This window comes from Lethenteron reissneri, chromosome 52 (genome assembly GCF_015708825.2).
Source record: "Lethenteron reissneri isolate LAM-NWPU_2019-01 chromosome 52, ASM1570882v1, whole genome shotgun sequence".
Classification (NCBI taxonomy): domain Eukaryota; kingdom Metazoa; phylum Chordata; class Hyperoartia; order Petromyzontiformes; family Petromyzontidae; genus Lethenteron; species Lethenteron reissneri.
In genome coordinates this window covers 2637265-2650113 of record NC_083830.1, presented here as the reverse complement: position 1 = coordinate 2650113, position 12849 = coordinate 2637265, and the positions used below count along the sequence as shown (strand labels likewise).

Genomic DNA, 12849 nt, shown 5'->3' with positions numbered 1-12849 from the left:
GGAACCGGGCGAATTACCAGCCGCACACTCACAGACGGCGGGGAATTCTACTCGGGCTGCCTGCAGTCGTTCGCAGCGCAGTGTGCTTACTTACCCCACGCCTGCGTCACCGCTCCCAACCCTCTCGCTTGAGTTGCATTAATTGACTTATTGCACATGCCGGCCATTTTAATACGATTGCGCGCACTGACAGCCGCGTCTCCCACTGCCAGCGCAGTTTTTTTCTTCTGAGCGCTTTCCGACGCTGAACGGGGCAAGAAATGTCGCGGTGTTTTTTTCCCAAAAGTGGCGCAAACTAGTGAAATCGCGGCGACCGCTACCGTTTGGCCCGGGCGGAATGATTTTTTTTTGGTCAACGCACGTGCGCGTGTGCTTGTGTGTGCGTGTGTGTGTGGCTCAGGCGGTGGCATAAGCGGCTAGCGCGCCGCGCCACGGACCCAGCGACCCCGCATTCGATTCCCGCTCACGGCCAATAACAGTGGTGAATGTATGAAGCGGTCCCGGTTCTTCCCAGGGTCAACTCAGCCTTAAATAAGTAGCGGACGCGGTGTGTAAACATCAGCGTTGTTGGCAACCCACCCTCCGCCCCCCCCCGTGTGCTGTGCCAGAATTCATAGGTGCTCTCTAACAGCACTTGCCCCAACAGTCTGTTGAGGCTGTACGGGGGAATCTTGGCCCTTTTGCATGCGCGAAAGATGTTCAGGATAATTGTGCACGCGTGCCTGCTGCCCATCAAGCGTGTGTGTACATGTGCATGCACAAAGCACAGTGTGTTTATTTTACATCGCGGCCGCAGAGTGCAGACCCAGAGGGTCGAAACAGCAAGTGGCCAGTGACAGACCCCCACGACCGAAGGGTGCAACACAGATCAGAGTGTAGCGCGTTTCTTCGCGATCCAGAAGCAGTGGTGGGAATTCCAGGTTATTGTGGCAAAGACCGGCCTCTCCATATAGGGCAAGCGGTGAGTGACGGTGGCCTTAATCTGTCCACCTATGACAAATTATAACGATGATGGGCTCAGTTGCTTCGAACCAGGGTGTGAACTCATTCCTCTGTGATTAGGGGCCCTGATGCTGTAATGAGTGAGCTGTCATCTTGGGAGTGTGTTTATTCAGCTTGCGGCTTATTGGGTACAGTATGTGGTACATATTGATTTGCGTTATTTTTAGCGCGACAGAGGACGTTATTTAATTTTCAGCACGAGACAAAGCGTGAAGTGAATCGACTGGATTATCATGTGTATCATCACATCTTGGAGGGGTAAAAGTAATTTGAGATAAATTACAAGAATGCTTAAAGCATCTTCACCACTTCTTATTTTAACCCATTGCCGTCAACTGATTTTCCCCACCGGTTACATTTTTTCCACTGCAAAATACCTTTTTTGGATCAAAACGGTTCTAAATTGGCTTGGACTTGGACGCGGTTCTGTCGATCTATTACCATAAGTTCCATGTTCTGTGTGTGCAGTGCGAATGATAACTCTTGTCTCAAACATCCCTTCTCCTCTCTCTCTCTCGTCCTTTTAGGCATGTGCACTGGCTAACCACAGCATCTGGGCAAAAGTATGCCAGGTGCATCCTTACAGCCCGTGCTCTCAACTCCGCACTCTCACCTCAGGGACCTGCAGGGAAGCATCAGCACTGGCAGGAGCACCTCCAGCAACAGCAGCAGCCGTGCATTTTGCGAGCCGCAGCAGCCGATGGAGGGCGGCTCCGACGAGAACTTGAAAGCGCTGAGATCCTCGGCGATCGGGGGCGGTGGCGGCGGTGCCTGTGGCATTGGCCTCGGCATCGGTGGCATCATCTTGCCGGGCGACAGCGGGCAGCCACACTCCGCCCCGCGCAAGCTGCTCAAGTACCCGTGCGGCATCTGCGGCAAGCGCTTCCGCTTCAACAGCATCCTGTCGCTGCACATGCGCACGCACACGGGCGAAAAGCCCTACCAGTGCCCCTTCTGCGACCACCGCGCCGCGCAGAAGGGCAACCTCAAGATCCACCTGCGCACCCATCGGGCCGGCGGTAACAATGGCGGGAACAACGGCGGTAGCAACGGCGGTCACGGCGGCTGCGGCGACGGTGGACCCGCTTCGGAGGTCGTCCCCCTCTCCGGGTCTCCGGCGTGCGACGGCGCCGCCGTCCGGAGCAAAGAGGCGGAGCGGCTGCTGAACGAGCTCCGTGAGCGCGCCATCCTCCGCGAGCGGCAGCTCAAGAGGGCGGCCGCGGCGCCCGCCGGGGTTTGCGGCGGCGGCGCCGTCGGCGGCGCGTTGGTGTCGCCGCAGGCGCCGCCCGCTGTCGCCGCACCGCCCGGTCGCGCCAGGCTGGTGGGCGCCGCCGCCAAGGACGCTGCCGGCGGCGGCGTTGGCTACGGGCTCGGCCGAGAGCTTGGCATGAACGCGATGGCCGTGGAGAGGGAACACGGCACGGGGAAAGTAGTGGCGGTGGCGACGACGGTGGTTGCGGCGGTGGTGGCAGCGTTCAAGTGCCCGTTCTGCCGCGGCAAGTTCCGCACGCAGGAGGAGCTGGAGAGGCACCAGCGCATCCTGCACCTCCCGTACAAATGCTCGCAGTGCGATTTCGCCGCAGCGCGGGAGACGGACTTGCTGCGGCACCTTGAGGGACACAACGGCGTCGTCGCGGCCGCTGCCACCGCCGCCGCCGCCACCGGCACCGGCACCACGGCCGCGGAGAAAAGCGCCGAGACGCGGGGAGCCCCGGCGGGTGCCGCCGATGAGCAGACGTGCTGCGGAATTTGTGGCCAGCGCTTCGCCCAGGCCTGGTTCCTCAAGAGCCACATGCGCAAGCACAAGGACTCGTTTGAGCACGCCTGCGAGGTGTGCGGACGCCGCTTTAAGGAGCCGTGGTTCCTCAAGAACCACATGCGCGTGCACGGAGGCGGCGCTGGCGGCGGCGGCGGCGGTGGCGGCGCGGGGAGGAAGCCTGCCGACGGCGACCCTCGCACCGCCACGGTGAACGGCGTCGCGCAGGCCATGCCGTCCGTGTCGGCCAGCGCCTACGCGGCGTGCCACGCCTGCGGCTCGCTCTTCGCCAACAGGAGCAGCCTGCTGGCGCACAGCTGGTGCCACCACGCCGCCCCGCGGGACAGAGCCGCCACCGCGGACGAGGAGGAGGAGGCCACGGAGTCGGGGCGGCACGGAGCCGCGGCGGGGGCCTCCAAGGCCGGTTTCCTGCAGACGTTCGGCCTGCTGCCTCCCGTGGCGCCCGGGCGAGGCCCCAACATGGGACCCATCCCCGAGCTGAACCCCATGAACAGCTTCCAGGCGTGGCAGCTGATGACGACGGGCGCCATAATGGAGCCGGCGTGCGCCGCGGCGACCTGCGAGGAGGAGGGCGCGGACGACGAGGACTCGGGCGACGGAGCGGAGCCGGCGGTTGAGCGCAACGTCCCGGCGCTCGCCGGCGCGCGAGCCAAGATCGTCCTGGCCACGAGGGCCAAGCGCAAGCCCGACATTCTGAGGGCCAAAGAGCTGAACTCGAAACGCCCGCGGTGCCAGGACGTCGTGACGGACAGCCGGGGCGACGAGCGCGGTGCGGGAAAAGTGGACGAGCCGCCGCAGCCGCCATCGTCGTCGCCGCGTTTGGAACCAGTAGAGGAGCCGCCGTCCGTGGACGCGGGTGAGGAGGCGGGTGCCGACGAGGAAGTCGCCGTGCTGCCGTTTTGCGATGAGGTGAAAGCAGCCGGAGGTCTGGAGAGCTCTGAGAGTGAGCAAAGAGGCGAGAGTTTGGAGCTGCAGCTCAACAGCTTGATTGAGAAGCTTCGCATTAGCTCGTGCGATAACGCCGTCTGCAAGGCCATCTCCGCATCGGAGGACAACAAAAACACGGCGGATGAGGAGGAGGAGGAGCCAGCGGAGGAGGAGGAGGAAGAAGAAGAAGAGGAAGAGCAGGAGGAGGAGGAAACCTCGCCGCCAAGTCAGGGTTTTGACGCAGCTTCAGACGAGAAGGCAGCCTCACAATCGGGAGCCGCCCTCCGGGATCCAAATATCCTGGGAGGAGAATCGGCGGGATGCTCGGATCGCGACGCGGTGACCGCGGATCTCGAGAGCGGGAACGAAATACCGCCGAACCGGAGAGAGGGCGGCGCCATCGCGGACGGTGACGCGAGGTCGTCGAGCGACGAGAGCCCGGAGCGCGGAGGCGAGGAGACGCCGGGGACCAACCCGGGCTCCGACGGGAGTCGCCCGGATTCAGCGAGCCGAGCCAGCACCCCGGAGTCGAGCGGCGTTGTCGCGGCCGCGGAGATGGAGCCGGATCAGTCGGAGAAAGAGGAGCGCAGCAGCCCCTGCCGTGCCTACACCGCCACGGGTGAATCGCTCGGTCAGTCGGTCGGTCGGTCGGTCGGTCGGTTTATTTCGGATGAGGCTCAATGAGCTAAAACGATCTTTTTTCAATGGCAACAAATACTAAAGCGGAGGGCACTTTAACAAGCAGTAGGTTTTCGCGACCAATATCATCCATAATAGAGGTTTTTTGGGTTAGATCGCGTCAATATAAATGTGTCGTTAAACCCGCCACCACACGACGCAGACAATTAGGAATGAACCTTACTAATTGGCTGTGTCGGGTGTTGGCGGGTTTAAGGACATTTATATATTTATGCGACCTTACCCAAAAATAACCTCCGTTAGTGGAGAGCATGTTACCCTGGAAAGGGAGGTCTTCATCGGTCTTGTTCAGCTTTCGTAACTCTCATTTCACCCAGAGGGGATGCTGCCACAGTGGTGCAGTGGTGACCTGCAAGACAAAAAGGTCGCCGGTTCGGCAGTTGAAACAACGGTGCGAGTTTCTACATCACGTTGTGACGCACGTACACACCGCTGCCCCCAAATCAGACGGGTCCCCGCCGAAAGGTGTAAGCATAGTGTTTTTTTTTTTTATAAGGGAGAGGGGGTGAGGAGGGGTGGCAGGGATATAACCCAGAAACGCACATAAAAAATTAAGAAAAGAAAAACATAAGACGTGAACTGGATGAATAATTTACATTTTTTAAGTGGCGCATTTCTATAGATCTCAATGCGTACCGTGTATGGAAAGCAGGAAATAAACAGAACCTCCTGGGTAAACGGCCAGAACTGTGGGGTAAAGGCCAGTTTAAAGAAGTGAGTTCTCAAGACAGACTTCAATAGGTATTAGCAAAGGCACAAAGCGTTGTTCCACATCCCGATCACCCCAGGAACAGAGCCTTGACCTTGGGAGTCCTCAGAAGAAGGCAAATCGATGATCTCAGGGACCTCGTTGGAGAGTGAATGTGGATCAGTTCCTGCAAATTTTGCGGAGTTAACCCGTTGAGAGCCGAGTAGGTCAGCAGCAGATTCTTTACTGTGCTCACATAACCTATGTGCCCGGGATGCAGGTTAGGCAATTAATTGAGTAACTTCCCTTGGCAGTCATGGGCGCAGATTTGTGCGAGTTTCCGTGTCAAATGCAGTTTAAATTTACTGTATCGTGCGCTGAATGCCAATTTTGTTAGATCATCACATCTACAGTTTGTTTCGATTTAAAGCTTTCGTGACTGCAGGGATTCGTCTTCTTGGTTTTTTCGGTAAAGTCACGTAGAAGGGAAATAATAAAATAATAAAAATAAACATAATAAAATAATTCTCACGACGTTTCGGCCACAACGCAAGCAGCCGTCCTCAGGTGAAGAACAGGTCTGTCGGAAAGACAGGGTGGTGTTCATTCAGACGCTGTCTTTCCGACAGACCTGTTCTTCACCTGAGGACGGCTGCTTGCGTTGTGGCCGAAACGTCGTGAGAATTATTTATTATGTTTTATTTTTATTATTTTATTATTTCCCTTCTATGTGACTTTACCGAAAGAACCAAGAAGATACAGTTTGTTTGTGAGGAATAATGGTTGGCAACACTCGACTGGCCATTCAGAGGTCGCCAGTGCGTCCCTCGGGGACAAAAGGGAATTTAAAATGAATAATCGTGATGGCGAATAACACGAAGGTAAAGGTGCAGCCACGCAATTCCTTGCTTACACCACTGCCGTCAGAAGGACCTCCCTCTAGTGACCTCGCCAAAGGGGGTGCGTGGCCTTCTTTCCCATGCTGGGCCAGACGTCTTGGCATATAGGCGGGGAGCACCCACAGTTATCCTCACCACTTGCACCGTTGTTTTCGAGTCAGGGAACTGACTCGAATTGGCGAATCTCTTGTATTGCGAGTGCGGCGTGCAAACCCTAGCGCCATGCCAACAAACCACGGTGGTCCCAAAGAAGATCACTGAAAATAAATGGTGCGCTCCAGGAATCTTCCCCCCCCCCCACCCCCCGAATAACGGCATATCCCACCACCAATATACCCAATTGGGTGTCTGTGGAACGTGGCATTTGTTACGAGGTCTTTCTCGGAAAAATTGCACATTTTGAATATATTTTACGTGTAACCTTTTAATAAATATACGCTCGCCAACCGAGTGTTTTTAAAACAATCCTCATTTGTTGAATCTAGACTTGTGACCTTATAAAAAAAACATGCATACGTTTAAAAGGCCTCCAATTTTCACGTGAATGTTTTTTTGTTATACTTAATAATAATGCATTATTTATTGAGCACATAATCCTCTTTAAATTGTGAGACGTGCACGTGTATACAATGCATCAGGGCGGAGTACCACGCAGACGCAGGCTGCCAACGCAGTTCATTTTTATTTTTGTTATTTAGTTTTTTCGTTCCCAGTTGTCTGAGCTCATGGCATGAATAAAGAATTGCTGTGAAGCATTTCAGCAGAGGGCGTGCGCAGGGCGCACGCCCATAAGCTAGAAGGGGATGATCGTCGACGGTCAAGGGTAGCGATTTGTATAGCGGCAGCCAACGAGCGGAACGCTTCTCGACCGTGGGAGATGGAGCGACGAAATCAGTTCGTGTGCGGGCATTTGGGCGGATGGTTACATTGCGGGCTAGCGAGTGGCGGTGGCAGTTTTTTTCGGGCAGGCCTTCGTCCAACAGAAGATAAATCAGGGATGACGATGATGGTGACGATGACGGTGACGGCGATATCTATAATGGCGTTTTGCCCAACAAATTGCTTCTGGCAAGGCTTCACCATCCCATGTGTCCACATGGCACCCAGCCTATGCAATGTCACGTCCTAGGAGGTCAGCATTTCAGAGTCAATGGAGACTTTTAAGTCCCAGCTGAAAAAAAGGCCATTTCTCTGTCTCTCTCTCTCTTGCGTTTTTCTTTATCTCTCTCTCTCTCTCTCCAGCCTCTCTCTCCCCAGTCATTCCCTACGTATATATCAGTCATCATGATTATGATTACGATTATTATTCATGTTGGGGGCCATGGTGACGTCAGCGCCACTGAGCGGCTGGTGCGGTGGCGCGTGCGAGCTCTGGCCACCTGGGTTCGATCCTCCAGCTGTCGATCAAATCAGCGGAAGTGCTATCCGAGTCTGTCCTGGGTCTACTCTGGGTTTGCATGCGTTACGTAAGAGCCCTTGGGGGGGGGGTGGGCGATTTGTCCACGTATCGCCACGCTGCTCAGTGCGGGCCGCTCAAGGAAGGTGCGGAGCGTGCGTGCGTGCTTGAGAACACACGAGCAGCAACGACGGCGTTTGCGGCACACTGCTGTCCTCACAGCCACCGTGTGGGCCAACTTGGCCTTCGATGAACACGTGATCGGTTCACGCTGTACAGACATCAGCACTCGGGAGACAAAGGTGGCAGGGGGGGGCGTGGGATGCTGGAAACAACCACCATCACCACCACCTTCTCACTCGCATTACTCGCCGCTCGCATACCAGAACTTTGCCCCCTTACGGTCAATAGCGGCTGAATGGATTGCTGCTCCCTTAGTCCCTTTGTATTTTTGTTTTCACGTATGTCTGCAAACGTCCTTGCGCGCACGCGCTTTTGGGCACAGGGTGAGCACGCGGAGAGATTAACTTCGGCTTTATCCCGATTAGCCATATGGTTCTATCTCGGGCGTTCCAAAGTGCATGTACGTCAGGTGTGGCTGGTACACGTAATTGAATTAAGGTCTCTCGGTTATTGCTATTCACGTTCAATCTGTCGGCACGCTCTGAATCCAGGCTGCCACCCACCCGCCTTCTCTCTCTCTCTCTCTTCAGCGTAATCCCCGGTGCTTTTAATGCAGCAACAACAAGAAAAACAACGCGCACACAAACGCAGCAGCAGCAAAAAAACGCATTTTTAATTCCTGCTTGAAGAAGCCCTTCCATTAATCAGCACGCTCAGGAATGCGAGTCACTAACACGAGTGTCCACTCGTGAGAAATTGTTGAACTAAATCGTCAAGGTGTGAAAAATGTTGAGCACCTCCCCCCCCCCCCCCCCAATGCATAATTCAGAATTACAGTAATGTGCAAGATTCCGGCTACAATCACCAAGTGAAAAACCCATCCGTCAACACAAAATGTAATAAACTTTGTCCGCAAATCACGCCACGTGACAAATGGGGTGCCGCAGTATCCCCCAGCTCAGTCCGGTTCATCTTGAGATTAATGCCCCGGAGAGCTTAATATGGTTTACGGAAACGCATTTGGTGCAAAATCGGTCTTTTTGTTGTTGTTGTTGTTGTTGCTGTTGTTGCTGCTGCTGCGTGCACAACACCGAGCTGATAAAGAGCTGCTGCCACTGTAGCTGCACGGCCTGGAGTGACGGGCAACCTCTCTGCCGGCCCTTGATTTCGCCGTCTTCCTGCATCACGTACTTCTTATCTCTCCGCTTGCCTACCTTCATGCCAGAGGTCGCAAACGGGTTTTGATTCCTTACCCGTACCCGTACCCGGCAGCACCAGGGTCACAAATGGGTACCCGTACCCGTACCCGACCGGGTACGGCTACCCGTACTCTACCCGTACCCTACTCGAAATGAGTGACAAACGGTGACTCACCAGTGACTCACGGCCTACCCGTACCCGTACTTGGCCGCACCAGGGTCGCAAACGGCTACCCGTACCCGTACCCGGCCGGGTACAGGTAGCCGGGTATCGGGTAGGGTACGGGTATCGGGTAACCGGTTGCGACCTCTGCTTCATACCTGTTTCCTGCCGACATAGAGTCAAGAGCCACGTCATGGGATGGTTCTAATATCACTTGACACCGCTGCTAGTCGTGGCCGGGGATCTAACCTTGGTCGCTGACCGCTGCGCCACCGCTCTGCCGGGTGTTCGCTAGCGAATTTTGGCGAACGCAACTAACACACAAACGGATCTATGGGAGGAATTACAGAACGATAAAAAAACAACCTAATGTTTGAAAAAGACGAAAGTACGACAATTTTGTCGTGCTTGTGGCCTTGTTATCTCTGAATCCAACGCCCACCGCCGTTCCCTGCGATTGTCAAGGAATGCTCACTCTGACAATTTGTGTGTGTGGGGTTGTGTGTGCGGAAGTGACCGGGGTTGTGTGTACGTGTCTGTGTGTATGGATGTGACCTTTGTCTGTGTATATGGATGTGACCTTTGTCTTCAGAGTGGGGAGCGGCGGTGTAGCGGTTCGCGTGCTGCTGCGAACGAACCTGGCTACCCGGGTTCGATTCTCGCTCACGGCCAACACCAGGAACGATTATCTCAACCGGTCCTGGGCCTCTCCAAGGTTGACTTTGCCTCAAATGAGTAACTGCTGCGATGTGTAAGCATCGCCAGGAGGGAGACAAAGGCGGCCGGGCGGGGTGTTGCCCACCCACCCCCTCGTGTGCCGTGCCGGCCTTCATATGTGCCCGCTAACAGCACTTGCCCCAACAGTCTGTTACAGGCTATACGGGGGATCTTTGTCTTTGTGTGTGGATATGACCGGAGTTGTCTGTGTGTATGTGTGTGGATGTGACCAGATTTGCGGTAATGTTTAGAGATCCGAAAGGAATAACGTCGCGGCTATATATATATTTTAAAACAACGCTCCGCTAATGTTTGAAGACAGAGCTCACCCTGCTGCAGAGCGCGCCGAGAGCTCCGACCACGTGATGAAGGGCGAGGGGAGCTGCTCGAAATCAAGGAGGGACCATATTGCCCGAGAATGGCTCGTGAATAATTTTGGATGCTCAATTTTCGGGAGATAAAAAAAAAAAATTTTTAAGAGTAATTGCCAACATTGATGCTGCGGGAACTTTTTTTCTTTTGCGACATAAAGCCTGCTATTTCCACACGTGTTAAGAGCATTAAATGATTCGGAGTGCGATGACTAATGATAATTTGCAAATGAGTGCAAAACCGTATTTAAATACAAATGAGTTTAAAATAGCTTCAGACTTCTTTTGTTAAATGTTCCCACTTAAAAATGTGGGATAAAAGACTGGCTCTGAATGGCAAGTAATATGCCTCAATTTATTTTTCATGCGTTTTAACATTTACACGTTAATGAGTTCATCCTTCACTTTTGAAAATAACATATTAAACCATACTAAGTGTCAACAAACATGTTTGTTTGCGCTAACGGAGAACAATTAATTGAAATACATTTCTGTTTAAAATATATATATATTACAAAAAACATATCAGTGTAGTATTTTATTTTTGTCTTTGTTGCAATCTTGTGATCTCAGAAATAAGTTCTTGGTTGTGTTTTTTCTTTCTCCAAAGTTCACTGAAAGGTCTGTCTTTAGTAACAGCACGAAACACTTAAAACAAATCTGTTTAAAATTAGATGTTTACATGAGACGTCCCAAAAGCATTAGCCCCGGTTTTTTTTTCATTTGTTAAAAGAAAAATTCTCAATGCATCTTGGCAGCTGGACAACCAAACATGAAACCACCACAACTAAAACTGAGAGTTGAACGCCTGGAGGGATATTTGATAGATGTATAATTTTTGGCAATTTCAAAACCGCTCGCCTAATTGTCTAATTCTCGGCCAATTAAAAATTAGCATTTCTTATGCCCTGCAGGTACGGCAGCCTCTAAAGTGGAAGGCCACGGTTCAAGGGGCAGAGGTCGCGGGTCAACGCCAAAGGACTGTCCGTTTTGTGGAAAAACTTTCCGCACGTCCAACCACCTCAAAGTCCACCTGAGGGTGCACACAGGTAAGGGCGTGGAGCAGCGGTGTCCCTCCGGACAACGAGTTGGACGTGGCGTGCATGAGGCAGGGCAGCAAGTAGGTTGCAGACCAAACTGCGCGGAGCTTAAAGATTTCTCGTTTTCTTCGGGTTTTTCTCGCCGATAAATATTTATTTTTCGAGACGTGTTTTTATTCCACATCCTATCCCTCACATCGTACATTGCAACATCCTGACCATCGGGCCGATAGTGCCTGGGGCATCGACGGTATCAGGCACACCGGACTCATCAGAGCAGGCGGGAGGAGGGCGGTGGAAGGGTGCATGGACATTATTGTAATAAGAGTAAAAATGACACGTGTACATTTGGCGTCCACGCCGTTGTTACAGCACAAGGCTATCACGAAGCACTGTTTTACAGATAGGTATTGGCTACCAGTAGGAGGAGGGGTTGGGAGCAGGAAGATGTTGCTATTTAGGCTTCACCCAGTCAAATATTTTGCGAGCGATTTTCAACTGTAGCAGATTTAGACTGTGATGCTGACACACATACAACCTTCTGTTATATATATATAACAAAAATGTAACCAATAAATGATCCATTGGTACTATCGACCGTGCACATTCTGTAGGATTAAACCGTTACGTACATCTTGCAGGCGCAACGAATTTGCGACCCCCAAACTCGTCAAAAGGGGAAAGAAATGAACTTTTCCGTGTAAACATACAGCCCTTTGTCTGCCGGATGAGGGCCTCCCCCCACAGCGTGACCGTCGTGGTGGTGTTTCGACCGTACTTCTCCACACCGGTAATTGTGGAGATAGCCGTATGAGCATGGTACAGTACAACAATCGATTTTACAGCATTGCCCTCTTCTGCCCACGAATTGCCCTGCAGGCGCTTGCCACTCCTGGCCGACAGGGTGGCCCAAATGTCAGGACACACAGGGATATTTTATTTACTTAAAAATACAATTTTATATCCCGAGTTAGTATAAGAAAAAAAACATTTTTTATATCTGTCATTCTTCTTCCTGTGGGGTCACCTCAAATCGGTCATTGACAAAACTCGACTAAGAACCCCAAATTATTTGAGACAACAAAAGATGAATGTTAAAACATGACGCTTTGTAATATAAAAAAAAAATCCTCAATTAACTTCAAAAGATAATTTGTGCATCATGCATCAATGTTAATCGAACATTTGGTAAAATAAATTAAATAACCCTTCATGATTTGTTAAAATTAACATAATAACCCTGTGTGTCCTGACTTTTGGGCGACCCTGTTTGTATTGTGATCGCCCCTCCAAGCACTATCCAGGCTCATCTCTGCTTAGCTTCCACAATCTAATGAGATTGGGTGCATTCCAGGTGGTTTGGTCAAAAGCGTCCCTTAGCAATACCTCCGAACACAAGGCCTTGACGCAATTATCCCCCAGCAGAAGCGTCACCCAGGAAGGTTTTAAAGATCAATGCTTTACGCGTTACAGCAGTACTTACTTGCTCGTATGAAGCAAAGCGTAGATAAATTCAATAAACGTTACGAAACTCCCATGGGGACATCGACTCAACAGCAGTAGTACAATGCACATCATGTTTTCTCACTCTGTACGACTTGAGGTTGAGAGCGTTGATGCGTTAGCTCGGTCCGTACCTCCAGTCTGTACCAGGCAGTCATGGATGTTGCAATATGAATTCAGTTTGTAGTTGTGTTGCTGTTAGCGACTTACCCTTGTAAAACAAGGCAAACGTCTGCGATGAGCACGGTCGGCTACGTGTGAAATTAGTTCAACATACACACGTACGTATTAACACTTATTTGAACATCTTAACACCTGTTAAATTGCCAGAAAGGGTAAAACCTA

The 12849-nt window shown here is 52.3% G+C and overlaps 1 protein-coding gene across 4 annotated transcripts in view; it reads left to right on the top strand.

Moving 5' to 3' along the window:
* The window catches only part of LOC133355941 (zinc finger protein 516-like), a 61797-nt gene that overhangs the window by 32501 nt on the left and 16447 nt on the right, over positions 1-12849 (top strand). For 3 of the 4 annotated variants that reach the window (XM_061573379.1, XM_061573381.1, XM_061573382.1), the window contains exons 2-3: positions 1530-4337; positions 10876-11010. In XM_061573379.1, the coding sequence (XP_061429363.1) occupies positions 1568-4337; positions 10876-11010 (2905 nt within the window). In that variant the 5' untranslated portion in view covers positions 1530-1567. The remainder of the gene's footprint in view (positions 1-1529; positions 4338-10875; positions 11011-12849) is intronic. The other variant, XM_061573380.1, reaches the window with a different exon arrangement.